The 27,486-nt window shown below is 41.5% G+C and overlaps 1 protein-coding gene across 1 annotated transcript in view; it reads left to right on the top strand.

The window, feature by feature from the left end:
* The window catches only part of llgl1 (LLGL scribble cell polarity complex component 1), a 37,210-nt gene extending 11,101 nt beyond the window's left edge, over positions 1-26,109 (top strand). Inside the window, exons 3-24 of the mRNA XM_083931428.1 lie at positions 4,610-4,691; positions 4,802-4,962; positions 5,382-5,528; positions 8,432-8,594; positions 8,976-9,111; positions 10,076-10,130; positions 10,499-10,653; positions 10,807-11,027; positions 12,348-12,415; positions 13,563-13,737; positions 14,866-14,970; positions 18,583-18,875; positions 19,034-19,184; positions 19,352-19,490; positions 19,739-20,052; positions 20,307-20,498; positions 20,660-20,732; positions 21,218-21,332; positions 21,741-21,805; positions 22,293-22,428; positions 22,515-22,597; positions 24,058-26,109. Coding sequence (XP_083787554.1) covers positions 4,610-4,691; positions 4,802-4,962; positions 5,382-5,528; positions 8,432-8,594; positions 8,976-9,111; positions 10,076-10,130; positions 10,499-10,653; positions 10,807-11,027; positions 12,348-12,415; positions 13,563-13,737; positions 14,866-14,970; positions 18,583-18,875; positions 19,034-19,184; positions 19,352-19,490; positions 19,739-20,052; positions 20,307-20,498; positions 20,660-20,732; positions 21,218-21,332; positions 21,741-21,805; positions 22,293-22,428; positions 22,515-22,593 — 3,025 coding nt within the window. The 3' untranslated portion in view covers positions 22,594-22,597; positions 24,058-26,109. The remainder of the gene's footprint in view (positions 1-4,609; positions 4,692-4,801; positions 4,963-5,381; positions 5,529-8,431; positions 8,595-8,975; positions 9,112-10,075; positions 10,131-10,498; positions 10,654-10,806; positions 11,028-12,347; positions 12,416-13,562; positions 13,738-14,865; positions 14,971-18,582; positions 18,876-19,033; positions 19,185-19,351; positions 19,491-19,738; positions 20,053-20,306; positions 20,499-20,659; positions 20,733-21,217; positions 21,333-21,740; positions 21,806-22,292; positions 22,429-22,514; positions 22,598-24,057) is intronic.
* Positions 26,110-27,486: the final 1,377 nt, after the last annotated feature.

The following is a 27,486-nucleotide window of genomic DNA, read 5'->3' as shown; positions in this document are numbered from 1 at the left end:
ATCTTGTTTCTGAACGTTTTGTAAGGAACATCGTTTATTTCAACACTATCATCCAAGACCATTTATCCACAGTTCTAAGCGTGTCCTTTTGTCACTCCTTTTGAGATTTTGTGGTTCATTCTGTTAATGCTTAATTTTCGTGTGTGTGTTAGTGCGTGCGTGTGTGCGCGTGTGCTCGTGCGCACGCCCTCTGATGTTCTTGGCGAAGCATCCCGAGAATTTGCAGCAGTTCCTTTCATCTCTAATTTCTGTTTTTTTTTTTTCTTCCACATGTGCTAGATTTACGCATATCTTTATGTGACGTTTTGAAATCATGGCAGTCAGTCCTTGATGTTTATCAGAAGTGTAATCGGAATATGTTAAGGAAATTACCAATTTAAAATAAGCGAGTGTTGCTGAGTTTTAAGTCACGCTAGCATCACGGCTGCACGGATGGTAATGTTCGAACACACATTCTTTTCCCCCCTTGTAATAACTTGGTTCCATTGAATTTTCGCCATCAGCTGGTCAACCTTTCATTTTGTCTCATACATTAGAGCAAATGTTGCCCCGACCAATGCTTTTGTCCATGCCAGGGAAATCTAATAGCTCTACTTCCAGAAAATCTGCTGTGGTACCGGGGGATGAATCCTAATTTTGTTTTTGCACATGCTTGTGACTGCATGTGTGTGTGCTCATGTGAATTTTACTTATTTATACCTACGAGCAAGTCTGTGTCTCTGTATTTAACACAACAGCCTGGCACTTACAGAGGGAAGGAGGGGGGGTGACACATTTACACATTTATTATCTGCCTGCTAATATTGAGGACTTGTATTATTGGCCAGTGAGCAGATCCCATGGGGGAGGGATACACATACCAGACGCACACAAATGTATAATGAGTTTAGAGCGAGAGGGGACCCCATCTACAGCTGTCCCAAGTGAGGAGGTGATGACATCATCACCGGGAATCCCTCCATCAGCTGTCCTCTGACATCGCCATGACCAGGAAGTCCGTGTATGTGAGAGAGAGATCTGTGAACAAAGTGCCAAAGTTGAGTTTTTAGTGTTTTGAGGTGTCTTGCCCTTTTCTCTCTTAATAGAAAAAAAAAAACATCTGCCCTGCTTTACAGCTGTTCTGATGCCTGTTGGACACTTTTCTTTGTGGTTGAAATTGGAGATGCCTGGTTCCTGTTAGAGGTGCTACGGATCAGCCAAGTTTCTAGGCTCTTACACAGCCTTAAATAGTCATTAGTGTTCTTATTTGTTTTCCATGTACTGAAAGCTTTCTTTGCCCTCTTTTCTTGCACTACCAGTTTCTAATGAGGTTGGCGTTGCTTTAAAGATTTGTGATGAATGAGCTGTGGTCATCGTTACGTGGAAGGAGTACACGCAAACTACTGCTGTCCATCAGCTTTCGGTTCCTCTTATTTTTTTGTAAACCTGTGTTTCTCCTTTCACTTTATTTCCTGTCAGTTTTCTCACGTCTGAACTTCTCTTTTGTTTACGTTTTTCTGTCTCTCCATTACCATCACCCTCTGAGTCCTTGTAACGCAGCTGTTTGACACGTTTTGCAGTTGTAGTTTCACTCTTACTTCAACATCCCTCTTTTGATCGCAATAGTTTGACATTTTGGGAAATCCGCTGATTCCCCTTCTTGCTTCATTTAAGATGAGAAGATTGATGCCACTCATGTCTGTCTGTTAAATAGGAAGACACTGCCAGGGGACAGTTAGCTTAGCATAAAGACTAAAATAGGGAGAACAGCTAGCCTGGCTCTGTCTAAAAGTCCATAAACCAAAGAGTGAAACAACCTGTTGAGGTGTTATGAGGGGTTACGTGCTGGACTATTTCTTGGCCAGGTGCAGTAACTTCCTGGAGTTTTGTTGACACATAGACAATGAGTGTAGGCTCCAGGAAACCACTGCGCCTGACAAAATTGAGTCTGGCACATAACTGCCCCCCCTGTAACGCAGCAACTTGTCTTTCTTCACACTTTGGTTTTTGTACGAATTAAACAGGTGAGATATAACGTGTTTATTAGTGAGCTTTAGAGGTGCTGGTAGGCAGATTGGAAACCTTTTGGACATAGCTAGACCAGCTGTTTCCAGTCTTTATGCTCAGTTAACTGTCTGCTGGCTGTGGCTCCAAATGTAGCGTGCATGAATGGTATCAATCTCCTCATTCAACTTTCTGAAAGAAAGCAAATAACTGTATTTTCTTAAACTATCCCCTTTAAGGGAGCAGAATATTGGATATTTTCCTTTTAATTGTTTAATTGCTTTGCATAATTCGTCTCTCATTTGAACTCTGTGTTGGTCTCTCTCCATCCGTCTTTGTCTGCATTGGTGGTTCATGACCCATTAGTGAATGTTCCTCTCACACCTCCACCTCCAGCTGTCTGAGGCATGTGTTATTGCACTGAATAAAACCAGGGACAGGAAGTGACAACACCGAAGGAATGCTAGTATAACGCTCAGTTGAGCCTCCAGGGAGTTAAGACAGGGAGGGAACGAGAAAGGAGGGGTTCAAAGTAGGAGATTTAAAAGAAAGAGGCTGGCAGGTAGATTTCTACGAGCCTAAGAGCTGGAGCAGAGTGAAGACCGTTACCAAGAACTAAAGGAGGGAGGTTAGAGCTGAGAGAGGAGGCAACCGAGGAATGTTGGTATTAAAACTCCCCTGGACCCCGGGGGAAAAACGAGCGGTTTTGGGCAGAGATGGAGAGAGATCGTTAGAGCGAACAAATTGCAGTAACCTTTCCTCTAACAAGAGAGATGATAGAAAGCAGTGGAAAGAGATGGCGAAAGAAAGAAGGGAATGAGTAATCCCTCACTGATTTCCTGGGGTTGGAGTTGAGATGAAGATGGTTGGATATACATTTCTTCCTGAGCACTATGGGAGTAGGAAAGAGAAGACCTGTGCTAGTGGAGTAAAAGTCTGAATATGAGTGAAACAAGGAGGAAATAAAATGTATGCAGTATCTTCTCTCATTAAAATAAAGAGAATAGATACAAATCTAAAATGATGGGGGGAGGAATACAGAAACCCAGCTCTCCACTCAGTCGTATACAAGCATGAGAACTCTCCAGATTTCCTCTTATTTTTCAGCATTTTTAATCCACATTCCTACAGGCTTATGTAAGCAGTGTACTAAACTGTGTCAGTATTGCTCACAAGTGTGTATGTGTGTAGCTGCCAGTGTGTGTTGTGTTGTGTGTGTGTGTGTGTGTGTGTGCGAGCGATAATTCACAGTTCAGACCAATATAGCCTAGTTGTGTGCTCGGCGTCACAGTTCTTGATTGTAGCTTTTATTTTATCAGCTCAGCTTCATTTACTAGACTAACAAAAAGAACTGAGACGTTTGCTGCTGATCTCTATATCTCTCTCTCTCTCTCTCTCTCTCTCTCTCTCTCTCTCTCTCACACACACACACACACACACACACACACACACACACACACACACACACACACACACACACACACACACACACACACACACACACACACACACACACACACACACACACACACACACACACACACACAGAGTGGTGGTTTTGAGCATCTGCGTCATATGGTGTTGGTAATTGCTGTGAGCTTTGCTACAGTGTTGTAATTTCTCCCCTACTATTACACCTAACCAATGTGTTTCTTCTGGTTTAAGGCTCAGAATGACCAGTTTAACTTTTCACAGTCTGATCTCGTAAGTCACACATTTGAATTCAGTTTCTGTTTTAAAAAATATTTGATTCATCAGTCAATAAACACCAGTTTTGGGTAGTTAGTGATGTAATTGGGATTATGCTTACTTAGATTACAGTTACATTGTCATGAATAACTTGATTTCATTTTTTTTTTATATAATTAAGTGAATGAAGAATTTTAAGGTATTAAATTCTTTTTCATGATACCGATTCTAGTTGCTGTAAATACTGTGTATCAAAGTACAGTATGTTACTCCAGGTTGCCAGTTTTGTTAACAGTGACTTAACTAGTATTTGTTTCAGTTTTATAATGATGATTTATGGAAAATAAGAGTTTTTATTCCTAAAACAACTACAGCTGCAACAAAACTCTGCACAAAAGAAACATCCTCCCACATAGATACACCTGTAGTTTGTGCCAGCACTGTTTCCTGAGGGTAGTTTCATCAACTGTTAATGCTGACTATGCAAAATGCATTTTATTTGCACTGAAAAGTTGTTGTTTTTTTTAGAAAAAATGAATATTGTGTATAATGGCTGCATCCTATTTTGTAGTATAAGGTGATTTAAAAGAAGTAATCCAAAAGTATTCAGATTAGATATCATTTTTTTAGATACAGTTACTAATTACAAAAAATGCCATGTGATATGTTTTCTGTAACTACTACAGACTGTATTTGCACTGGCAATGGTGGCTTAATGTTCTGCATAAAAGTGAATAAACTAAATGATTGCTAACAGTCCAACATTATATATATAATAGAATTATGCCCTACTATGTTTTTGTCTCTAATACACACCTGCACCTGCAGCTGAATTGGTGTGTCTGCTGCCTTTGTGGACTGCTGGATAGCTCAACTCGTCTTTCCATTGTTAGATGTAAAATCTTTGTTGTACATTTCCTTGACTGGAGCGATGCAGCTATGGGTCCCCTGGTGTAGAGTTCACAGGACTACACAAAGACACCACTGCTGTCACGCAAATCCACTTCCTGCCCGGACAGGTAAGCTCCGCTCCACCTTTTTTTCCTGAATGTAAGGACGTGATGATTGTGATGTAGAGTAGTGGCCAAAAGTGACGTGTGATGTTGATGTTCACCTTGCTCTGTGATAGGGCCGCCTGCTGTCACTGCTGGACGACAATACGATTCACCTGTGGGAGCTGGTGGCCGGGGCTCCTCGAGAGTTGGGAGGGGTTAAGAGAGAAGATGTGGTCTGTCTACAGGAAGTGGAGAGCTACAGCCTCCCAGGAAGGCCTGGCATTGAGAGCTGCAGGTACATTTAAGCCGGTTGACATGATGATTTTACGTCTTTATGTATTTTTTTGTCTTTAAAGCTTTAACCCTTAAGATTTTCATCATATCAAAGCCATTTTTATGCTATTATTACTACAGGGCACAAAAGGAGGTTTGCCCACTGTTAGGCTCCAAAAACATAGTTTATTCCTTATTTTCTATTCTTCCTCAGGAGGAACATCTTGTATCGAAAAATTAACATAAACTATTTATATGGGACCCAACAGTGTGCCCTGCAGCAATGTATTTTTTGTCTTGCACCTGAGTATTTCAGGCAGGATGTGCACACACTTGATCTGTATGTATATGTTGCCCCCATAATAAAGGGAATCTCAAAGACTGTGGTGAATGCAGCTTGACCCTTCTTCTCTTTCTTCTTCCTCCTCCTCTTCTTCCCAGTGCCACTCGGGTGACCGTCCTCCTCCTGCCGAGGTCATGCGACCTGCTCTGCATTGGTACAGAGGGAGGGGGCGTGTACTTCCTGGACTTGCCCCACCTATCACTGAAGGACAGCCAGACACTGCTTCAGGATCAGGTCACTCAGAGGTGAGATTGTCACGTGATGGATTTGACCATTGAATGATGCTGCTGGTTTCAAGTGACACAGCGGTTGTAACATTCCAGCTCATCTTTATGTTGCTGGTGCACATGTAACAAATGATTATAGAGCTTCCCTACATAGTTTCTCCTTTTTCTGCCTAAAACTCTCCTTTTGACTTGGTCTTCATTCTCTCCTCCGTCCCTGTCACAGTATGTCTTCCTTTAAACACCTCACACTCCGGTTTCCTCCCCTCGCAGCTCCAGCCGAGCAGGTCGGACACACACATGCACGCAGAAACAAATATCCCTCTTGACCCGAGCAGCAGCAGGCAGGTCAGGGTCATGTGGTTCAGAAAGCATGAGAACGGTCACGTCTCATGGAGACTGTTTGGGGAGCAGAGGAAAGGGTGCAAGAGATGTACTGTTAAACTGTATAAATCATATTCTCTGTGCAGTTTGCGAAGTCGTACTAATTATTTAGTTATTATAGTTTTTGGATTTGAGAGTGAGGAGCACTGAATCAGGTAAAGATAATTGTGTCTTTAGATAAAGTTGGGACAGAACAGAGATTTAGAGGCATCTGTTTTGAATTTGTTTCATTGGATATGTGCAGGAATTTGAGCAGATGTTTGTTTAGGAATAAGAGTTTTTTTTTTGGGGGGGGTGGATACAATAAAATTCTATAGTATGCAGTGAATATCAATGACTACAATGCATTAACAACTCACTTGCAAAAGTGCTGAAAATGTTATTTTCTTATCAGCCTTTGACTGTCAGTGATGAACACACCAGTCTTTGCAATGACTGTTTTGTTTCTTTCACATGAGAAATGTCTCTATTTGTGTTTTCCACTGTGCTCCTCACACTATTTTGAAGTGGACTGAGGATCAGTTGGATAAAAATGATGTTGCAAGCATCTGTGCACCAATCAGGATTTAGCAGCATTTTGATTTATATTATTTTTATCACAGAATGTTAACTCTTGCAGCCTGACCAAACTTCAGCGCTGACAAAGTGCTGTGGGCATAGATCCGGTTATCCAAGTTTAAAACTCTTCATACGTAATAACTAATTATGTTTTTTTCCACTCTGAATGTTGCTTATTTGGACATGAACATTTATTGTCTTAAAGACAAACTCAAGGTTTTGATTAGTCCATTAGTGGCCACTAAAAAAATGGAACGTACTGTAGAAGCTGTGTGAATTGCTGACACAGCAATTTTTTAAACTCTGCAAACTTACATAATGTGGCAAAAGAGAATGGCTCACAATTGGTAATGTGCCAAAACACTGGAAAACTGCATAAACAAAGAGGAACCGTGTATTACTGCAAGGCTATTACATTGTATGCTGTTTCTGTTATTTGGTCCAGCCCCAACACATTCATGCAGTGTTGTGTGCTTTGGTGTGCAGCCATGTATGTAGTCTAGAGCAAACCGCAGTGTGACTGGAGCACAAAAACACACGCTCAGGACAAACTCAGGATATCCTCGTAATAATGTACATAAAACGGCATTACAGAAAACAATCTGTGTGCAACAAATGTGCATGCTGTAGTGATTTTTTTTTTCTACACAAGAAACATCGTGGTTTCTCTATTTTTCATGCTGCATTCCTGTGTTGATACACAGGCGGTGCATCACTGAGATACTGTGTGTCTTTTTCATTCTGCTGTGTGACTGTCTGGCTGGCCAAACCCCTCATTAACCAGGCTTGTTTAGGGAAGTGGGCAGAACTGAGGCCTAACGAGGGTCCTGATAAGGCGTGCGTGCGTGTGTGTGTGTGTGTGTGTGTGTGTGTGTGTGTGTGTGTGTGTGTGCACACAAAGGAGGGGAGGTTTTGGACAGCGAGGCTTTGTACAGGCTGCCAAAACACAGTGTTCCGGTTGGGGAAGTGTTTCAGCTGAAGCTGTAACGTACACGCACACACGCACAGAGGCTCATCACCGGGACTCTGTAGCAGGATGCTGGATTCCCTAAAAATACTTGTGAACGGAGAGACGAGACAATGGAATGCTTTGTTGGGAATGTTTCTGCCTCTGTGCTTCCGGAGAGGATCTTCCTCACTGAATGTGTGCGTGTGCGTGTGTGTGTGTGTGTGTTGCAAGCTGACTATCTCTTCTGCAGTGGTTCTGCCTTATCAATAGCAGAGCACAGAAAGCCGTCCTCCTCGCTTTGTTTGTTTCTTCTCATCTTCTGCGTCTCCCTGATGCTTCCTCTCCTCTCTTCTCTTCTTCTGCCTTCTCCCCCTCTTTTCCCCGTCCTTCACCCAGGGAATCCTCTGACATCTCGAGGGTGTGTCCCGCTCTACATTCCTCTGCTGCCTCAGAAAGAATGTTTAGTTCACCAACTCCAGCTGGATGTTGATTTCCCTGTGTTGTTGTTGTTGTTGTTGTTGTTGTTGGAAGAGCAGCCTGTGGTAGTATCAGAGTGTATACAGATGGTTTCAAGCTCGATGTTGATGAGATTATACATGAGTTTGAATACTTTTGGAGTTTTGCTTTGGGTTGTTTTTGTGCAAAAGAAAAGAGGGCTGTGGGGGTATCTTCAGCTGTCCAGATTATTAATATGCACAGATTTCTCCTGCACTCCTTGTATCATCTCCCCTTTTCACATTTTATAAAGCTGTTTTGAGAACTTCGGTCACATGATAACAGGTGGATTTAAATGCCTGCCGCTATTCAAAGATGGTCTTTGATATGAATGTCCTCCTCCATCATTCTTCAGCTAAAGTGTTGCTTGAATAGGCCGTCATCTTAAATCTCTCTGTAGTTTTCACTATGGCAGGCTCCTTCACAAACAAAGACGTCACCTTGTTTTGACCACCTGCAGACTTTTGTAATTTACCGCATGCTGGACTACAAATAAACTGCATATGTGAAACAATGGGTTATGTTTTTGTTTTCTCAGTCTGCCAGATGATTACAGATGTGGGAAGTCCTTGGGCCCGGTGGAATCTCTTCAGGAACATCCTCAGCAGTCAGGGAAGATTCTGATCGGCTACAGCCGGGGCCTGGTGGTCCTGTGGGATCTGAGCACCCGTCACGCGGATCAGCTCTTCCTGGGCAAGCAGGTACCCAGATGACAGAAGGAAATTGAACTATTTCGTGACAGTGTTCTATAAATAATCTTTCATGCTGGGACAACAAAGTAAATTTGTGTCATGGGGTTGTACGCTTGTATTCTTTTTTTATTGTCATCATGTTCCGGAGGAATAATGGAAATTAAAACATTCTCAAATAAAAAAATAAATAAAAATACAGTAGATATCCTTCTAAATAGGTCTTTTTTCCGAATGTATTTGGCAAATAGGCTATTAATTTCTCAAAGATGCACTCTAATATTACAGCAATGTCAACTCCTTCAGGTGTCAACAAGTAAATATGTCAACATCGTATAAGCTGCAACCTGTTTTGATGCATATACTGTGTCTCTCCCCCCCCCCCCCTTGCAGCAGCTGGAGAGCCTTGTGTGGGAACGTTCTGGAAACTTATTTGTCAGTTCTCATAATGATGGGGGCTACTCTGTGTGGACTGTTACTAATGGCAACACCTACAATCACCAGCCAGTGTCCTCCTCCATCCCATATGGTGAGAAATGCATACATTACACACACACACACACACACACACACACACACACACACACACACACACACACACACACACACACACACACACACACACACACACACACACACACACACACACACACACACACACACACACACACACACACACACACACACACACACACACACACACACACACACACACACACACACAGAGAGAGCTAATGTCTGTTTGTGGCATGATTAAGTAGTTGTCAGCCAGTTCTGGTGGAGGTGGTTGTCTCATCCAACGTCCAATGACAATGGCTGACTGATGCATGAGTGCTGACATAGTGTGACTCATAGTGACCCGTTATTATGGTGAGATGAATTACACTCAGACTCTGTCAGATTCTTGTAGGAGTGATACTTCTGCTTCAAGTTTTTGATAATAAGATCTTATTTTTTCTTTCTTTTGCCTCGCTCTGAGTAAAAGTAGATCTTTATAGTTTTACCCAGTGTCTAGACCACAGGCGACTTGCAAGCCTTTTTCCACTCACCCATCTCATTCAACAGATACACTCTCATTTTAATCAATTCATCTGTCTGCACCAGCTCAGGATTGCATCTCAGATGCGTCTCATGGCTGTAAACGCAATGTGAAACGTTTATTTATGCTTCAAGTCATTTTTTTCCCCCGACGATACACATGCCAACGTGAAGTGGAAATGGCAAGAATTAATACCCACTGACTATCTCTTCACTTTTGCCCAGCATAGGAAGCAAGGTACATCAGCACTAAGGAGATTCAGTGTTAATTGATGGGTAATCTGTTATCAGCACTGTACATTTACTGACAATTTCACTGTCTCTCATTGTCTGCTGGGTGCTTTGAAATTCACAGAGCAGTCTAAGGTGAAGACACAGGGTTAGTCTGACTAATGTCTCTGTACAGTAATGTTTTTGTTTTTTTTAACTTTCCTGTTCATGATTGTCTGTCACAGGTCCATTTCCCTGTAAGGCCATCAACAAGATCCTGTGGAGAACAACACAGACAGGGTAAGTGTGAGGGTGACTTACTTTGTGACATATCTTTCCAGTTTGATTCCTGCAGACTGGACATTTTGGATCACACTGCCAGTAAATGTTCACTCCTGTCTTTTGTTCAAGTATATGTAAGACAGTTTTTTTCTATTTCATTTGACTTTTCCCTTTTTCTTTTGTATGCCTCTTTTGATCCCTTTTATCTTTTTTATGAAATCTAAATTTCACCCAGCTTTTGGCTTTAAAATTCAAAATAAACACTAGTCAATGTATGTAAAAATGTCAATTAATGATGCCTATTTATATCGGAAACACTTGCTTGATGTTGTTCTAGATTAGCAACAAAATTGATATGACTAACTTCTCTATGTGCCTTGCTCCAGTTCTCCAGTATTGTTATACAGCGGAGGGATGCCCAGAGCCAGCTACGGTGACCGCCACTGTCTGACCGTTCAACAAGACAAAGACCACGTCACTTTTGACTTCACATCTCGAGTCATCGACTTCTTCACTGTCCACAGCATAGAGCAAGAGAAAGGTCAGGGACTTACCAACGTTAATGTTGTGCATCTAAGGATTTTCTTTGATTCAAAAATGATCTTAGCTTCTCTTTAAGCTGAGTTTTAGGCTCACTGTCATGTATCCGACGTCAAAAAATATCCAAATGTTTCTGTCTCGTCCCTCCTTACAGAGTTTGATGAGCCGTCTGCGTTGGTAGTGTTACTGGAAGAGGAGCTGGTTGTGATTGACCTCCAGACCCCCGGGTGGCCCTCACTGCCCACTCCATACCTGGCTCCCCTCCACTCGTCAGCCATCACCTGCTCCTTCCACGTCTCCAGCGTTCCCCCTAAACTCTGGGAGAGGCTGGTCAACGCCGGCAAAGCACAGCAGGGCCGGCCACACACACACGGGGTGAGAAGCACACTGCCTTCTGCAGAGCAGTTTAAAATGTCTTATTATATGGCTGTCGGGGAACAGTTAAACTAAAAAATGACACAATAAATTCATACATCAACTTGTTTAGAATATCACAAGTAAGCCCATTATCTGACCATGGGAATCTTGATTAGCTACAATACACTAAACAACTTTGTCACAGAGACTGCTTTGTGGTTGAATGTCCGATTTTACAAACCACTTTAATTTTTCCAGCTACATTTACTGGTAAATATTGTGAATAAAGCAGATTTCTATAGATATATTATGTTGAGCGAACTCCGTTTTGGAGAAAAAGCCTTTGCTATTATTTGCACTGATCTGTTTGCTGTATCATTTATACAGTACTCTCCATTTTCTTTTGGTCTTTTGTTTTCCGGACTTTCATTTGGCATTGTCAAAAAACATTACTCCGATTTCTTTCAGGGCCTCAGTTTCTTTTCCATGTATCAAGAGTTGATTCCTGATCAGTCAGTTGTAGCTGGCAGCAACATTCGTGGTTCTGTGTTACTGGTGGAATGCTGTGGCTGTTGGCGGACAATTGGATTATTCTGTAAATTGGTTTATTCATGGCAGAAGGGATATTCAATTACAGGAAATCCAAGGTGTATGTAAGCAGCTTAACCTGAGTATGGCAAATAGCCAGGCCGCAAATGTAGCCATCGGCATTAATTGGTGTACATACTTTGTACACACGGACCGGCATGCTCACAGATTCAAATTACAGGGTTTGGTTTGGATTTCTACCAAATGGCTGTTAGGTGTCATATCAAGGCTCAGCTGTAGCCTCCGTTCATGAGTGGAGAGCAATCTAAGTGAGTAATAAATGCAGTGGAATGATAGAGATTTAAAGTAAGGATAATGAAGTTAAATGGATGGTATTACTCATGGTACAGTACATCTGAGCTATGAGGAAACCTATGGGAGTGCCTGCTGCTAGTGTGTAAACTTTGAGAGCAGGTGTAAGCATTTAAAGGCTTTGCAAAGGCTTTGTAGCTTAGATCAGCTGTTTGATCAGTGGCAGATTACACACACACACACACACACACACACACACACAGCTGGTACACTCGTAAATTACTGCTGTCTGTACGAGGCCAAACCGGAGAGACTGGCACTAAAACAGAGCAAACCTAACAAAAGCTGAGTTTGTGTGTTTCTGTGTACAGGTTCTCCTCTATATGGGAATGCCTCCATGTCAGGGCCAGTATGTTATGATAAATCGGAAAGGTTGGGGATTATACTGATCTTTTCTATATGAGTTCTAACTTTTCTCCAATCTGTGTGTTTGTGCAGAGTTGGCCCATTTGTGGAGGGAAAAACTTGGCTCCTCCACCCAAACAACAAGAGCTGCTATTGACAGGGTATATACAAAACACACATGCACACATGCACACATGCACACACACACACACACACACACACACACACACACACACACACACACACACACACACACACACACACACACACACACACACACACACACACTAAATATATAAACGGTTACAGGCTGCGTTGACAGGTGGATCCAGTTTTCATTCGCTTTCCACGAAGTGTCAGAGACTGAAAGCTGCATGGAGATTTTTTTTCTAATGTGGACCACATGGATGGCCTTAGTAAAACTGGATCTACATGTGACTCGTTCTGACAATGAAGTTTGTCAACATTGCAGTGGCAACAAGAAAATCTTGAGGCAGTTGGAATAATGTCGCCAAATGCAGATGTTTGGCAGAGCTACAGTAGCATTAGCATGGATGGGGCACGAGACAACAACAACTACATGATGTAAATGAAGCAAAACAGCTGGACTGGAATTTGGGGAGACACCACAGTTAGTGAAATGTCTTTACAATTAGTAGTACAGCCTCACAGAGCTGCTTTTATAGTTGATACTACATGCTAACTAACTTGGCGTAGTTTACAGTTTTAGCAGTTAGTATACAACATCATTTTATATATTTGATACAATTTGTGCAACATCAGGTAGCAATCAAACTGTGACTTTGTTGCTGCAAGTTCAACTTCACAAATAAAATGAGGTTTCCATCTGACAATACACGCCAGTCTATTAGATGCACCAAGTTCCTTCTATTGTTATTTTTCTAGAAGGACATGGACTATACGTATATTAGAAACACATAAGGCTCTATGGATAGGTTGTATGCTGTGCAGGTTATACAGGCAGCTGATGCAAACTACATTTTCTACACCACATTATTTAAGTCCAAACAAAAACTGACCATTATAAAATTTATAGAATAAGTAATGATTAAATAAATATAGCAGCTATGTGGATCTGAGCAACACACACACACACACACACACACACACACACACACACACACACACACACACACACACACACACACACACACACACACACACACACACACACACACACACACACACACACACACAAAGACATTCACCATCTTGATTGATTTGCGTGAAATAAATTAACATTCAAGATCAAATCTTTGTAGAGAGTAAATCGTGTGTGTTTTATAGGCATGAGGACGGCACTGTGCGTTTCTGGGATGCATCAGGTGTTGCTCTTACTCCGCTGTACAAACTCAACACAGCTAACGTCTTCCACACCGACTGCGACCCTAGCGACGATCCTCAGGACCCTAGCGATGACCCCGACATGCAGCAGGAGGAGGAATGGCCTCCCTTCAGGAAGGTGAGAACTGAGGAGGCGAGCATGAGAAAAAGTCTCCAGTGTCCTCTAGAGATCTGGCGCAGGGTCTTATTTTACAGGCTGTGGGAATAAAAACAATCTGTGTATTACACACAGGCAGGCCTCTAACACTACATCTGCGGCTACATCTAACTTTCTCATCTGATTGTTTTCATGTGTTTGGTTCTCAGACAGGGCCCACCCCATTGTTCCTGTTATTAAAAGGAACCACAGTCTGATTCTGTTTTAATGGCATGTTTTCTGCACGAAATTAGTTTTAAATTAACTGATTCAGCATCAAGAGGAAGAGCTCCACATGCAGCAAATCTGAGTAGTTTGGCTTTGGTAGACACTGACGGGAAATGGAGACGGGTCACAAAGCAAAACACCCAATGAATATTTAAATACTGGTTAACAGTGTTTGGGCGGCTGACCAAGATAAGTGTATATTATCTGGGAGGGATTACAGTGAATAGAAGAATTGTGGCCTTTTAAGTGATTAATATCAGTGGATTTTGTTTCTTTTCTAGGAAGGGTTCAGTAGGTAGCTGGCACTAAAAAGAAAAATCTTTTGAGTGATACATTTAACAGTGACACGTATATTTAATTAGTTTTTGACCTCTTTTTCTTTTCTCATGTGTCCTGTGGTAACAGGGCTGCATGTTCAGGAATGTGGCCCTCATATGGGATGAAGGGCCTTTCCCTTTTTTTCCTCCTGTGTAATGAAAACCAGACCCATCAGCCCACTCTTTCTGTGCACCCTTTCTATTGGAATTCCTACTGTGTGTGAGAGACAGATTAATGCACATGTTTTGCTGAGTATGTACGAGTGGAAAGGGGGGAGGGGGGGAGGGGGGTTGTCCTGGCATTTGGCAGAGATTAAGAGTGGAGAGGCTGCCGTAGCGGAAGGAGGAGAGCCTCAGGAGGGTATTTTGACATGGGTGTGCCTGAACTGAATTTGTCTGTGATCGGTTCCAATCAAAGAGTTTTTTATGAGACAAAACTGTTGCGGAAAGTCTCAGAGAAAATGCTGAACTTATGAAGTCAGAGTGCAACTAGTAAAACTCTTCTCTTTTTGGTGTTTGCCTTTATCTTGCTAATTCAAGCCTGTGTGTGTGCGTTTGTGTGTAGGTGGGCTGTTTTGACCCATACAGCGATGACCCCAGACTGGGCATCCAGAAGATCAGTCTGTGTAAATACAGCAACAAGCTGGTGGTGGCTGGAACTGCTGGACAGGTAAATTGTACAGTACATACACAAATGCAAATGTTTTAAGCCCTGTCACGCACCGTTTTCCAGTCATTTCTAGAAGATATGTTTTCTGTTGGCAGGGGATACTTGGAAAGACTGTGGAGTAGCTCAACTAAAAAAATATAAATTATAAAATCTTATTAAGAATATATCAGCTATTACACCTGAACACTACATGTTGCAGCTATAGAAGATAGATGTGTAAAAAAAACTAGTTAGCACAAAAACAAGCACATGAGTTAAAACAGGTAGCCAAAAGTAATGCATAAATGGTAGAAATAAATATCTAAAAGTAATAACTAAACTGTTCAAATATTTATCTAAACATTAATGCTTCATTCCAAGTAGTAGTACGACTTCTGACTAAAGTAATCTGAATATCGTATTATATACAGTTCAACTGTATGAAACACACTGGGAGTAGAGCTGCAACAATCAGTCAATTCATCTCACTCATCTTCAGCCTCTTATCCGGGGTCGTGTCGCGGGGGCAGCAGCTTTAGCAGGGGACCCCAAACTTCCCTTTCCCGGGCCACATTAACCAGCTCTAACTGTGGGATCCCGAGGTGTTCCCAGGCCAGTGTGGAGATATAATCTCTCCACCTAGTCCTGGGTCTTCCCCGAGGCCTCCTCCCAGCTGGACGTGCCTAGAACACCTCCCTAGGGAGGCGCCCAGGGGCCATCCTTACTAGATGCCCGAACCACCTCAACTGACTCCTTTCAACACAAAGGAGCAGCGGCTCTACTCTGAGTTCCTCACGGATGGCTGAACTTCTCCAGCCGCCCTCCTGAGAAAACCCATTTCGGCCGCTTGCACCCGCAACCTCGTTCTTTCGGTCATGACTTCCTTCCATTCATTTATTAATCTATTTTGATAATCATTAATCGTTTGAGTCATTAAAACAAAAGTCCATATTCGCTAAATCCAGCTTCTCATATGTGAATATTATCTGCTTTATTTCCTCTTCTATGACAACAAACTGAATAACTTTAGAGATGTGGACAAAACAAGACTTTTGAGGACATCATCTTGGCCTTTAGGAAACACTGATCGACATTTTTCATCATTTTCTAACATTTTATCGACCAAACAACTAGCGGTTTCTCAGGAAAAGAATCGACATATTAATCGACAAAGATGACCATAAGCGTGTGTAGCCCTAATTGAATTGGTACGTGAGCTCGTCTGACAGGATTGTGGCGGGTCCTCAGAACAGAAAGTTTTGGAACCACTGGCATAAACCCTCCTCTTGTTTTAGTCATATATGATTAAATAAAATTTCAATGGTGAGATGCCATATGAATGCAGTAGCCACAAACTTTGGCACAACATAAATAATGCAGGTTAATACAATACACACTTTGCCAGTTGATAATGAAGTCTAAACGTATCATGTGAGTTACTGTATTCTTTGCTCGCCAACAGTTAATTTGCTAATGAGGCGAATAATGAAGCTATTTAACTTGAAAGTTCATGTGGGATGAAGAGCCTTTTTTAAATAACCTCGTGTTTTATTTTCTATGGATGGGATGAAGCTAGCTAATTAACTTGGCAGGCAGAGAGTTGCAGCTGCAATCACACAAGTGCTCTTACACTCCATAGCTGCTCAGCTGTGATGGGTATAGCTGCGCTAAGTGGAAGTATGTTATTTTCAACAACTACAAATGGTACTTTGCTGTTTATGCTCCCCACAATAAAATCTGTAGAACCATCTAAAAATCAACATATTGACAGCTTTTCTATTGTAGCTTCAGTAGTAGTAGTAGTAGTAGTGGTGGAGGGGTTGATAATGTAACATAATCTGAAAATAGTGCCCTTGCCAGTGGAGCATCATCTCCTCTTCAGAAATTCTGGCCTGGTAACAGTGCCAGAGGAAATGTTAGATCTGTTAGATTTGAAAACATTATCGTTCAGACCATGAATGGATGAATACCACAAATATTCATACCAAATATCTTTCATGGATTACAGCACATTTAGCAAATCACTTACCTCCTTCCAAAGTGAATGTTCAGACTCTGCTAAGCAAAGTGCATAGTTACTGTAACATCACGTGATATTCAAATCACATTATCACTCGAAACCCATCTTATCAGGCTTTAAGTAGTGTGTTTGTGTTCTGTGAGGAGCTACTATCAGCTATGGCCGTGGTTTAGATGACTGTTTGTTTGAAACAACAATGGCAGCTCCCAAAGATGTTAGTGTAGATGATAAAATAGGATCAGTTTTATCAGCACTGGAGGGGTTTTCTTCATTGACAGAAGGGAACGGCATTGAAGACATTTCTCGATGGAAAATATGTTTTTCGCTCTTCTCGTTTATTTAATTGTATTTATTTATTTATTGTTTTTGGACAATGCACATTAATGCACATATCCAATGGTACACGTAAATGTGCCAGATTGTAGCCCGGGGGCTAATTTCCATCTATAGTCTATTCGGCAGGTTGATGTTACAAGAAAGAGAAAAAAATCACACAGGATATACAATATAAAAATTTGCTATAAAAAGCAGAGAGAAATAGAAAAAGAGGTAAAGAAAAACAGAACCAGTCATTAGTAAATGTTAAAACAAAGACCCAATTCATTGATATACTCTACATGGTAGCATACAATTAGAGGTGGTTGCACGTTTGGTTAACTTTAAGCCACACCTTTACTTGGCTCTTAAAGCTAGCCAGAGTGGGACGTTCCCTTATAGTCGGGGGGAGTGTGTTCCATAATGCACTACCTTTAATCGATAGTGTGTTATGGCTGAAGGAGGTTTTTCTGAAAGGAACCTCACAGTCCCTGTTTACAACGGCTCTGGTGATCCGAGTCTGTATTTAATAAACTCTTGAAGTGACGGTGGTGCCAGGCTATGTAGTACATTATTAAATAGGCATATAAAGGAAAATGTACAAATATTATCAAAACTCAGTTATATTTCTCTAAGACATTACAATGATGGTAAGAGAAGGTTTTTTTTTTAATCTATAGTTTTGAGTGCCGTTTTGTACAGAAGCTCAACTGGTGTCAGGGTAGTCGAACCCGACATAGTCCAGCTGGTGATGCAGTAGCTCAGATGTGAGAGTATCATTGAGTGCATCTGCATCTGATAGAGATATTCTGACTTGCCTAAAGTTATAAAGATTAAATTTAATATTTTTGGATATCATTTGATAGACAGATAGACAGATGGTTCATCCAATCACCTGACAGGTATTGATTGAAAGCGTCTGCCCTTTTCCAAACCGTTTCCAATGACTGCTTCTCAGATGGTTCTGTGAAGCAAACCATCTGGCAGTGCAGGTTATTCCCTTGGAGCTGTTTGTTTAAAATGATGCAGGGTTTGATGTTATGAGACCTTTCTCTAAATCTTTTTTTACAGTTGGACATTTCTCAGTCATTTACTGCTTGGAGAAGAGTGGTTTTCTGTAATTGTCAGCTTCTAGTTGTCAGGTCCAACTCTCAGACATTTAACACACAAAAAGCACATGCTGTTATCTTACCAACGTCGGCTACAGATTCTTCTTGTAAACTTTTAAAGATAAAAGTACACACTGAAATAAAAAAAGGGAGACGAGCCTTAATGTTTCGGTACTTCTGTCTCTCCAGGTGATTGTTCTAGGTTTGAGTGACGAACGTTCAGACCACATGGTGGACGTGTCAGTGGTTGATCTGCTGCAGGACAGGGAGGGCTTCACCTGGAAGGGCCATGACAGGCTGGAGCCGCGCCTTAAACCCGCCCCCTTCCCTCCCGGCTTTCAGCCACTAATGCTGGTGCAGTGCCTGCCCCCGGCTTCCGTTACTGCGGTGGCTCTGCACGCCGAGTGGAACCTGATCTCCTTCGGGACAAGTCACGGATTTGGCCTGTTTGACTACCACAGACGAAATGCGGTGTTGGCCAGGTTAGGGACACACATACACACATATAGAAACATTGTGTTTTCCTTTATTTCCTTCCTTCTGTTTAAATTACTGGCACACACGCACGCACGACAAGCTGACAAATTCACCATAATACAGTCCAAGAAGCATCACTATACTGCCCTTTATGTTCTCCTAGATGTACCCTGCACCCTAATGACTCCTTGGCAATGGAGGGCCCCCTGTCCAGAGTCAAGTCCTTGAAAAAGTCCTTACGACAGAGCTTCAGACGCATCCGCAAGAGCAGGGTGTCGGGGAAGAAACGCACCATCACCACACCGACCAGCAAGGTAAATGCCTTTTTGGTAGTAAGAGAGGGGTGTCGAGAACCGACTCCAATTTGAGAACCGGTAACAAATTGCAATCAGATCTTATCAGTTTCCATCCCTAGTAAGACGGCCATACAGATCATACAGACTGAATCAAGTTCTGCAATTTATGACTGTGTCATGTGCAGGTCCAGGAGGCCAACGCTGCTCTAGCAGAGCAGGAAGATATGGCTCCGATACAGCGAAGGATTGAACCTCGGTCAGCAGACGACTCGCTGTCTGGAGTGGTCCGATGTCTCTGCTTCGCTGACACCTTTCTACGCGACGGTTTGTTTTCTGACTCACTGAGATTATGACCTGAATGTATATATGAACTCTGGCTATGACACAACAGTCTTGGCACTGTATATTCTTTTTTTTAAATTGAAGGACTTTTGAAATATTTCTTACTTCTGCAGTCAGGAAAATCCCAGAGTTTTTTGGGGAGTAAAATCTGTTTACTAGCATCAGAGCGACATCAAACATAATTTCCACAGCACTAACTGTTTGTGCTGCATTTTTTTGTATCTACCCAGGTACACACCATGGCCCCACACTATGGGCGGGCACCAACTCGGGCAGTGTGTATGCCTATGCTCTGGAAGTACCCGGCGTCGGCTCGGGCCGCGTGTGCGAGCGAGGTGGAGCGGGCGAGGGCAGTGTGTGTGTGGAGGCCGTGTTGGGTAAAGAGATCCAGCTGATGCACAGGGCCCCCGTGGTGTCGATCTCTGTGTTGGACGGCCGGGGGAAACCGTTACCGGACCCGTACGAAGCCTCCCAGGATCTCGCCATCGCGCCAGATATGACCAATGCTCACTCTGTCCTCATCGCCTCAGAGGAACAGCTAAAGGTAAGAGCTGTGCTTTAAAATGCATGTTTGTATTTGTCTTGTCAGTTTGTCAAGTCGGGTTTTTTTTCTTTCTATTTCCTCATTTGATGAAGACAAATTGTGCAAAGACAAGTTCATCTTCAATCTATTGATAAATACTTTACCACATCATTTAAAAATCACCATAAAAGGTTGAGGCTTTGTTTAAGTAGTGAAGTACTGATGATGTTACAGTTTAAAATCCTGGCTGTCTTCCTCCTCTGCTCTCTTTCCAGGTGTTCTCTCTCCCCAAGGTGAGCGCCAAGACCAAGTTCAAGCTGACTGCGCACGAAGGCTGTCGGGTGAGGAAGGTAGCCCTGGTGGTGTTTAGCTCGACAGCTCAGGAAGACTACAGCGAACACACACTGGTCTGTTTGACCAACCTGGGTGACATGCACCTCTTTAACATACCCGGCCTTCGACCACAGGTAAGCTTAGTCTTATCTTGACAATGGGAGATGTTGCGTGTGTATTTTAGAGGTATTTACAATAATTTTGCAACATTATTTGTATATTAGACAACTGACTTTTATTTTTTTACTGAATTGTTCATGATGCACTGTTAATAATGCATAATTTGTGTCTTTAGGTGCGCTACGACTGCATCCGTAAGGAAGACATCAGCGGCATTGCATCCTGCGTCTTCACCAAGTACGGACAGGGTGAGGAGAACACTTTTCATTTTTATGAAAGTGCAGTAAAAATCTAAATCTTTTGTTCAGATACTGAAAGCCACAAGAATGTTGCATTATCGTAACTTTCACACACTGGTAAAAAACACGGCGAGCGTCGGATCAGGTTAAAGGCTGCAGATTTCACCCAAAAATATTTTGCCACTTTAGCCCATTGATACTTTAGTATCCAGTCATGCAGATCGTTATGGATCTAAGACATCTGCTCTTTAGGCTTCTTCCTCATCTTAATACAGTGTAGGTCAATGGAAATGTGTTTGTGGTACGGAAAAATGACATCAGCTTGTCTTTCCAGAAATAATGTCCCCAGACAAAAAACACACTTCCCTCTGAGCAGTTTTCACCTTTTTTTGTTCTTTTTTTTTTTTTTTTTTTTACAGTAAAATTGTTCCTGATGAATCTTAAATTCTAAGTCTGTAACTGTCTAATTGTTGTGTGGCTGTTTTCCTACACAGGGTTTTACCTGATCTCTCCCTCGGAGTACGAGAGGTTCTCCCTGTCTGCCAAGGTCCTCACTGAACCGCTCTGCTCTGTTCAGCTGGACCGACCGCTGGAGCCCACACCTGCCAGGTAACAAACGCGCACACACTCCACAGTATTGATATGTAACCTTTATTAGAACACACATCTGCATATCTCTTGATATGCATTAGTATATCATGTAAGTCATTTTTTTTTAGGAAAATAATTTGATAAAATATCGTCTGAACCACTAAATTAAATAAACCCCAGACTCGGGGCGTGCCTGCTCATTGATTTGCAAAATTTTCCACTATCAAGGACTCCTGATGGTCCCTGAACCCCACCGTGGAAACCACTAAATTTACTGTTGGTAATGCTCTCTCTCGGGTTACCACCAACTCAAGGCACTCAGCTGCCTGTGAAACCAAAGAAATTATACTTTTACTGTTATTGCTTTGTTATTACTCCATCTACTGCCAGAGAGTAAATGGTGTGTGCGCTCATGTGTCTCTTCAGCGATGGCACGACGACGCAGCCGCAGGCCAACGGAACCCACAAGAACCAGATGGGTCAGGCTGAGGGTGCGTACACACACACACACACACACACACACACACACACACACACACACACACACACACACACTCTCTCACTCATTTTGATCCCCCTCTCTCTTCCCCTCACTTTTCCCTCCTCTTGTTATTTCTCTCGCCCTCTCTCTTCTCTCTCTGAGCCTCTTAAACTGCGAGTAGGCCTTGCTGGGGTTCCCCTCCGGTCTCCATGGTAACCTTTTAGTATGCCCCAGTTGCCTCTCCTGCCCAGTACCTCCCTCCCTGGCAGGAAATGATGGTTGTTATGGAAACCAGAATAGGGTTTGTTTATGTCTTAGTGGGCCTTTCATCTGTCTCTCAGACTTTAAAAGCTATCCATCCAGAGAATGCTCCATTTCCAAATACTGTGAGCTTTAAGGCAAAATCATCAATCAACACAGAAACAAACATCACTATCAGTCACCCAGGTGTAGAAACATTCTGCAGCCCCCAACTCTGTGGCTTACCTCCCTCACAGGGCAAACAGAAGAGCCTCCCAGCAACCTGTCTTCTCCCATCCTGGACACCCCGCTGGACTCCCCCCTCAGCTGTGCCGACCTCACCCTCGACTCCACTGGAGAAATCACTGTGGAGGACGTCAGGGATTTTCTAACGTAGGCCCATGCGTACATTTCTATGTACACAGCTCTCACTGTTTAGAACCTGTTTAACTTGTGGTTTTGCGTATCTGCCCATGCAGCACTGTGGACGAGGCAGAGAATAACCTAAAGAACATTAAAGAGGAGGAGGGACGCTCAGCTGGCATCCTCATTAACTGAACAGGTGAGAAACATACACACACATATACACACACACAGATGAGGTACTATAGTTAATGAAGTCATACAAACACACCAGTATGAGCACATGCATGAGCTCACACATGCATAGACACTACTCTGGGTATATGAAAGCGGACACACACACACACACACACACACACACACACACACACACACACACACACACACACACACACACACACACACCTGTTTCTAATGGAGCTGGTCCAGAGTGTGCAAACTTCAAAGAGTTGTTCTGTCTGAGCACTGCATTCCAATAACAAGGCCTCCGCTCTGTTTTCCCTCCACTCGGGGTCTTTGGAAAGCAAGTGGAGCAGAAATCTTTTCCGTCGAGGATCCTTGAACAGGCTTGTGTTCTTTTTAGTGTTTTATGCTGTAGCTGACAATATTTTTCTTCACTGTCTATGCACTGTGCGTGGAGGTGACCCAGGGTTCAGTTGTGTAGCATCTTTATTCACAGCACCCGTCTAAATCCCTCAGTTGTGTCTTATTTGATTCTACCTATCCACTTTACAGGTTGGCAATCCAAAAGCATCGCAGTTTTAACTTTTACTCTGAGGCTCCATACAGATCACAATTTTTAATGGCACATATACCCTCTCATAAGTTTCCTTACAACAAGTGTTATTTTTTTATTTAAAAAAAAAGACGTATTACGCAATACGAGCCACTGGATTTTGCAAAAGAAATTAGATTATCACAGCTGGAGTTTGTGTTGTGTAATGATGAAAAACCAAGCATTTATTTATCATTACATTTGCTGAAATAGTGGCGCTTTACTTGAGTTATCTACTCTTCATTAATTGCGCTAATGCATTCAGCTGCAGCACTCTGCTCTCACAGGAGTCATAAATCAGGAGGTAATGGTCGCTGACGCCTCCGTCCTGTCTGTTTGTCAACACGGCTCTTTCTTTTTCTAAACTCTCTGCTACCCTCTGGTGGTGCCACCTGAAACTTACATAATACATCTTAGCTGTGTATCCTGTACTGCATTTACTTTTTTGTAATATGTAAAATATGTTAATTATAAACATATACACATTTTAGTAGTGTCCATTTTGGCAGAAAGTGATACTTTTTTTTCTATGAATTCATCCATCAGTCATCTTTATCTATAAAATGTGAAAAATGTAGATCACAAATAGTCTTCAAATTTATAATATAATGAAAAAAGTATTATTATTATTATTACAGTGTTTTTCCTCATATGAAGATGAGCGCAGCGATATATTTGAACACAAACAAGATGGTGGTGTACAGCTCTTGTTTAAAATTGAGGTCAAACATTTCAAGACTTAAAACATTTTTAAGGTAAACTTACTTCACCCACCGTCAGCCAACGTGGCGTGCGAAAGTGTTAGTTTAAAGCTACAGACTGGTGTAAAAGCGGTGACGTTTTTTTTACTCATACTATCTTCTGAATGTTGTTGATTGTTACAGGGAGGGGCTCAGGTGGTCTGGATGGACCGGATTTCAGTGCTGGATCACAAACATCTCCCATCACCCCACAGCGGAGCCCCCAGTCAGCACTCTGCACTCTCCTGGTAGCTTGGCACAAACTGGGAGGAAAGCCTTCATACGGACAAAAGAATACAACATTAAAGACTCTTGTCGTTTGTTCCTCCCACTGGAAGAAACGCGTCTTCTTCTTGCATAACCACTTTTGGAAACATGACTCCCACACGGAGTTAGAGACAGCCTACCTAAAACCATGTGGCGCCTGGATGGACTTGGAGCTGATGATTCCGATTTAAATCACTAAAAACAGAGCGCTCTGTCGTCCATCTTAAAGCTCTGTGCGATCATTCCTGCTTGGCCCTTCTTCCCGTGGTGACTTGACGGCTAGGGGGCGTTCTCCAGGCGTGACGACCCCTCAAGGAACGGGCTTTTACATCCTGCATTGGAGACGGTGACGTTTTCTGTGTTTTTATTTTTCTATCCACAGATTTTTTTTTGGCGTGCTGGGATCTATCTGAGGTTTCCCCACAGTTGGAACTGGAACAGCGCTCAGCCACCAGATAGGCTTGTTGATTCCTCGTGCACACTAGTGGATGTGTTGGATCATTTTGCACACTGCTTAACACCGCCACAACCCTGTGTATGACCCATGTTTATGACACGAGGAGTCAGCAGAGATTGAAAGGGAGCATCTTAGAGTTCAAGAGAGTAAGACTAGGAAATGAAGTATATTGAATATTTGAGTATTGAACGCTGTAAAATGTGTATTCTTCCCTCTTAGGTACCATTAAGTGCAGTTGAATTGCCTCATCCAGTGCTCTGTTAGGGCTAAGGTGGTGCATAAATCAATTATTTTCAAATCAATGTTATCACTCACAAGCACATAACCACGGAGGTTTTGAGAAGCTCTCCGTCTGCTCACTTGGTATTGAAGAAAATTGTACTTGGATAATGAAGGTGTTTTGTAATACAAAGATTGATGTTCTGTTACATATGTTTTGTATGGCTTTGGAGAAAGAAAAGATATTTTATTGATAAATAGCAAGGGGGGGGGGGGTGCAAGAGGAGAGAATTCAAACCAATTTTCAAAGGGAACCAGCTGGTGAGGAGGGAAGGGAAGGCAGCACCATGTGTTAAGGACTACAGCAGATTTAGGTGAAATAATATTTTTGAAATGCCTATATTGCTAAATGCATGGTCTGAGTTGCAAAAACATTCTCTATCTTTCAGTAAAAAAAATAAAATCAGCAACAGCCTGTTTGAAGAGCTTGGGGTTCTAGTTTGGTAAAATCAGGATTGAAGAGAAGCAAAGCGTTCTCAGTGATATAGAGAAGGTCAAGAATTTGGTAAAAGGCAGAGTTGTTCACTCCTCCATCCTCTGTTACATCATCTCATGCAGGAATCTTTTTTGACGGGACTCAGGGAAGTGTGGCAAGGGCAGCAAAGTCAGTCTGAATGCTAAGTGTAATGTACTGTGTACTATGATGCACCCAGGAGATTTCCTTTGTGGGTTTCTGTGAATCGGTGCATTCTGGGTAATATTGGCTAGATGCAGAGCTTTGATCACCAGTATTTTTAACCCCTTACAAAAAAGAGTTTTACTGTGTAAAAAGAAAAGATATTTACAGTATCTAAACCTAGTTTACAGAAGACAGGTTTACAACAGAAGGCCGACGATAGAGTAAAACGGTAGAACTTAGTAGAACCTGTCGCAGCCTAGGAACAGCTCAGTATTCAAGCTTTTTCATCACCTCACATAAAACAAAAGGAAGTAAAAAAGGGACCTCACTACTAACTAATGTAGCTCAACAGGTAGGTATCATGTTAAGGCTTTTGTTACTTTCGTGTTAGCTTGTTTTGGTGCTCTGATTGATACACAATAATTAACCCCTTGATGCTACGGCTGGCACGATTTACCTTTTTAATTCCACAGTTAAGATTCATTTGTTTCTACTTTGTCGTTCAGTTTTGTGTGTAGGATTTTAATCGGGTCATTTAGCGTTTTGGCTGGTGAAGAATTATGAATGTTAATAAAATTATTTACTCTCTCGATAAGGAATTGATTGTGGTTTCTTCTTCCTTCTTTTATCCTTCCTTCCTTCCTTGCACGAAAAACCTTGGGCGTTTACCAATAAACTTTGGGGGTGTCCCAGGATACATATTTGAAACAAAAATCCTAGAACAGGGGTTTATGGCAAGTATACCATTTTTTTTTTTAAATCCGTAGTGAGACTATAAGAAGTCACAAAACATGTTATATAAAAAAGCAATCCAAAAATCATAGTACACATAAGAAATCTATAAGATGTCGATAAAAAGTCCTTGCATAATATATCGTTTAAAGGTCATAGTATAATATGGTATGTCATAAAAAATAAAAGGGTTATAGCAAAGTATGTCATAAATATATTTAGTATTTCATAAAATCTTTAAAAGTCATAGTATAGCACGCTGCAAAAAGTTATAGTATGTCATAAAAAGTCTTAAAGTCATAGTATAGTATGTCATAAAAAGTCTTAAAGTCGTAGTATAGTATGTCATAAAACGTCTAAAAGTCGTAGTATAGTATGTCATAAAACGTCTAAAAGTCGTAGTATAGTATGTCATAAAATGTCTTAAAGTCATAGTATAGTATGTCATAAAATGTCTTAAAGTCATAGTATAGTATGTCATAAAAAGTCTTAAAGTCGTAGTATAGTATGTCATAAAATGTCTTAAAGTCATAGTATAGTATGTCATAAAATGTCTTAAAGTCGTAGTATAGTATGTCATAAAATGTCTTAAAGTCGTAGTATAGTATGTCATAAAACGTCTAAAAGTCGTAGTATAGTATGTCATAAAATGTCTTAAAGTCGTAGTATAGTATGTCATAAAATGTCTTAAAGTCGTAGTATAGTATGTCATAAAATGTCTTAAAGTCGTAGTATAGTATGTCATAAAACGTCTAAAAGTCGTAGTATAGTATGTCATAAAATGTCTTAAAGTCGTAGTATAGTATGTCATAAAATGTCTTAAAGTCGTAGTATAGTATGTCATAAAACGTCTAAAAGTCGTAGTATAGTATGTCATAAAATGTCTTAAAGTCGTAGTATAGTATGTCATAAAATGTCTTAAAGTCGTAGTATAGTATGTCATAAAACGTCTAAAAGTCGTAGTATAGTATGTCATAAAATGTCTTAAAGTCGTAGTATAGTATGTCATAAAACGTCTAAAAGTCGTAGTATAGTATGTCATAAAATGTCTTAAAGTCGTAGTATAGTATGTCATAAAATGTCTTAAAGTCGTAGTATAGTATGTCATAAAATGTCTTAAAGTCGTAGTATAGTATGTCATAAAATGTCTTAAAGTCGTAGTATAGTATGTCATAAAATGTCTTAAAGTCGTAGTATAGTATGTCATAAAATGTCTTAA

The sequence above is a fragment of the Echiichthys vipera genome (genome assembly GCF_963691815.1).
Source record: "Echiichthys vipera genome assembly, chromosome: 17".
Classification (NCBI taxonomy): Eukaryota; Metazoa; Chordata; class Actinopteri; order Perciformes; family Trachinidae; genus Echiichthys; species Echiichthys vipera.
Note: the sequence above shows the minus strand (reverse complement) of the source record. Positions and strands in the feature narration are given on the sequence as shown.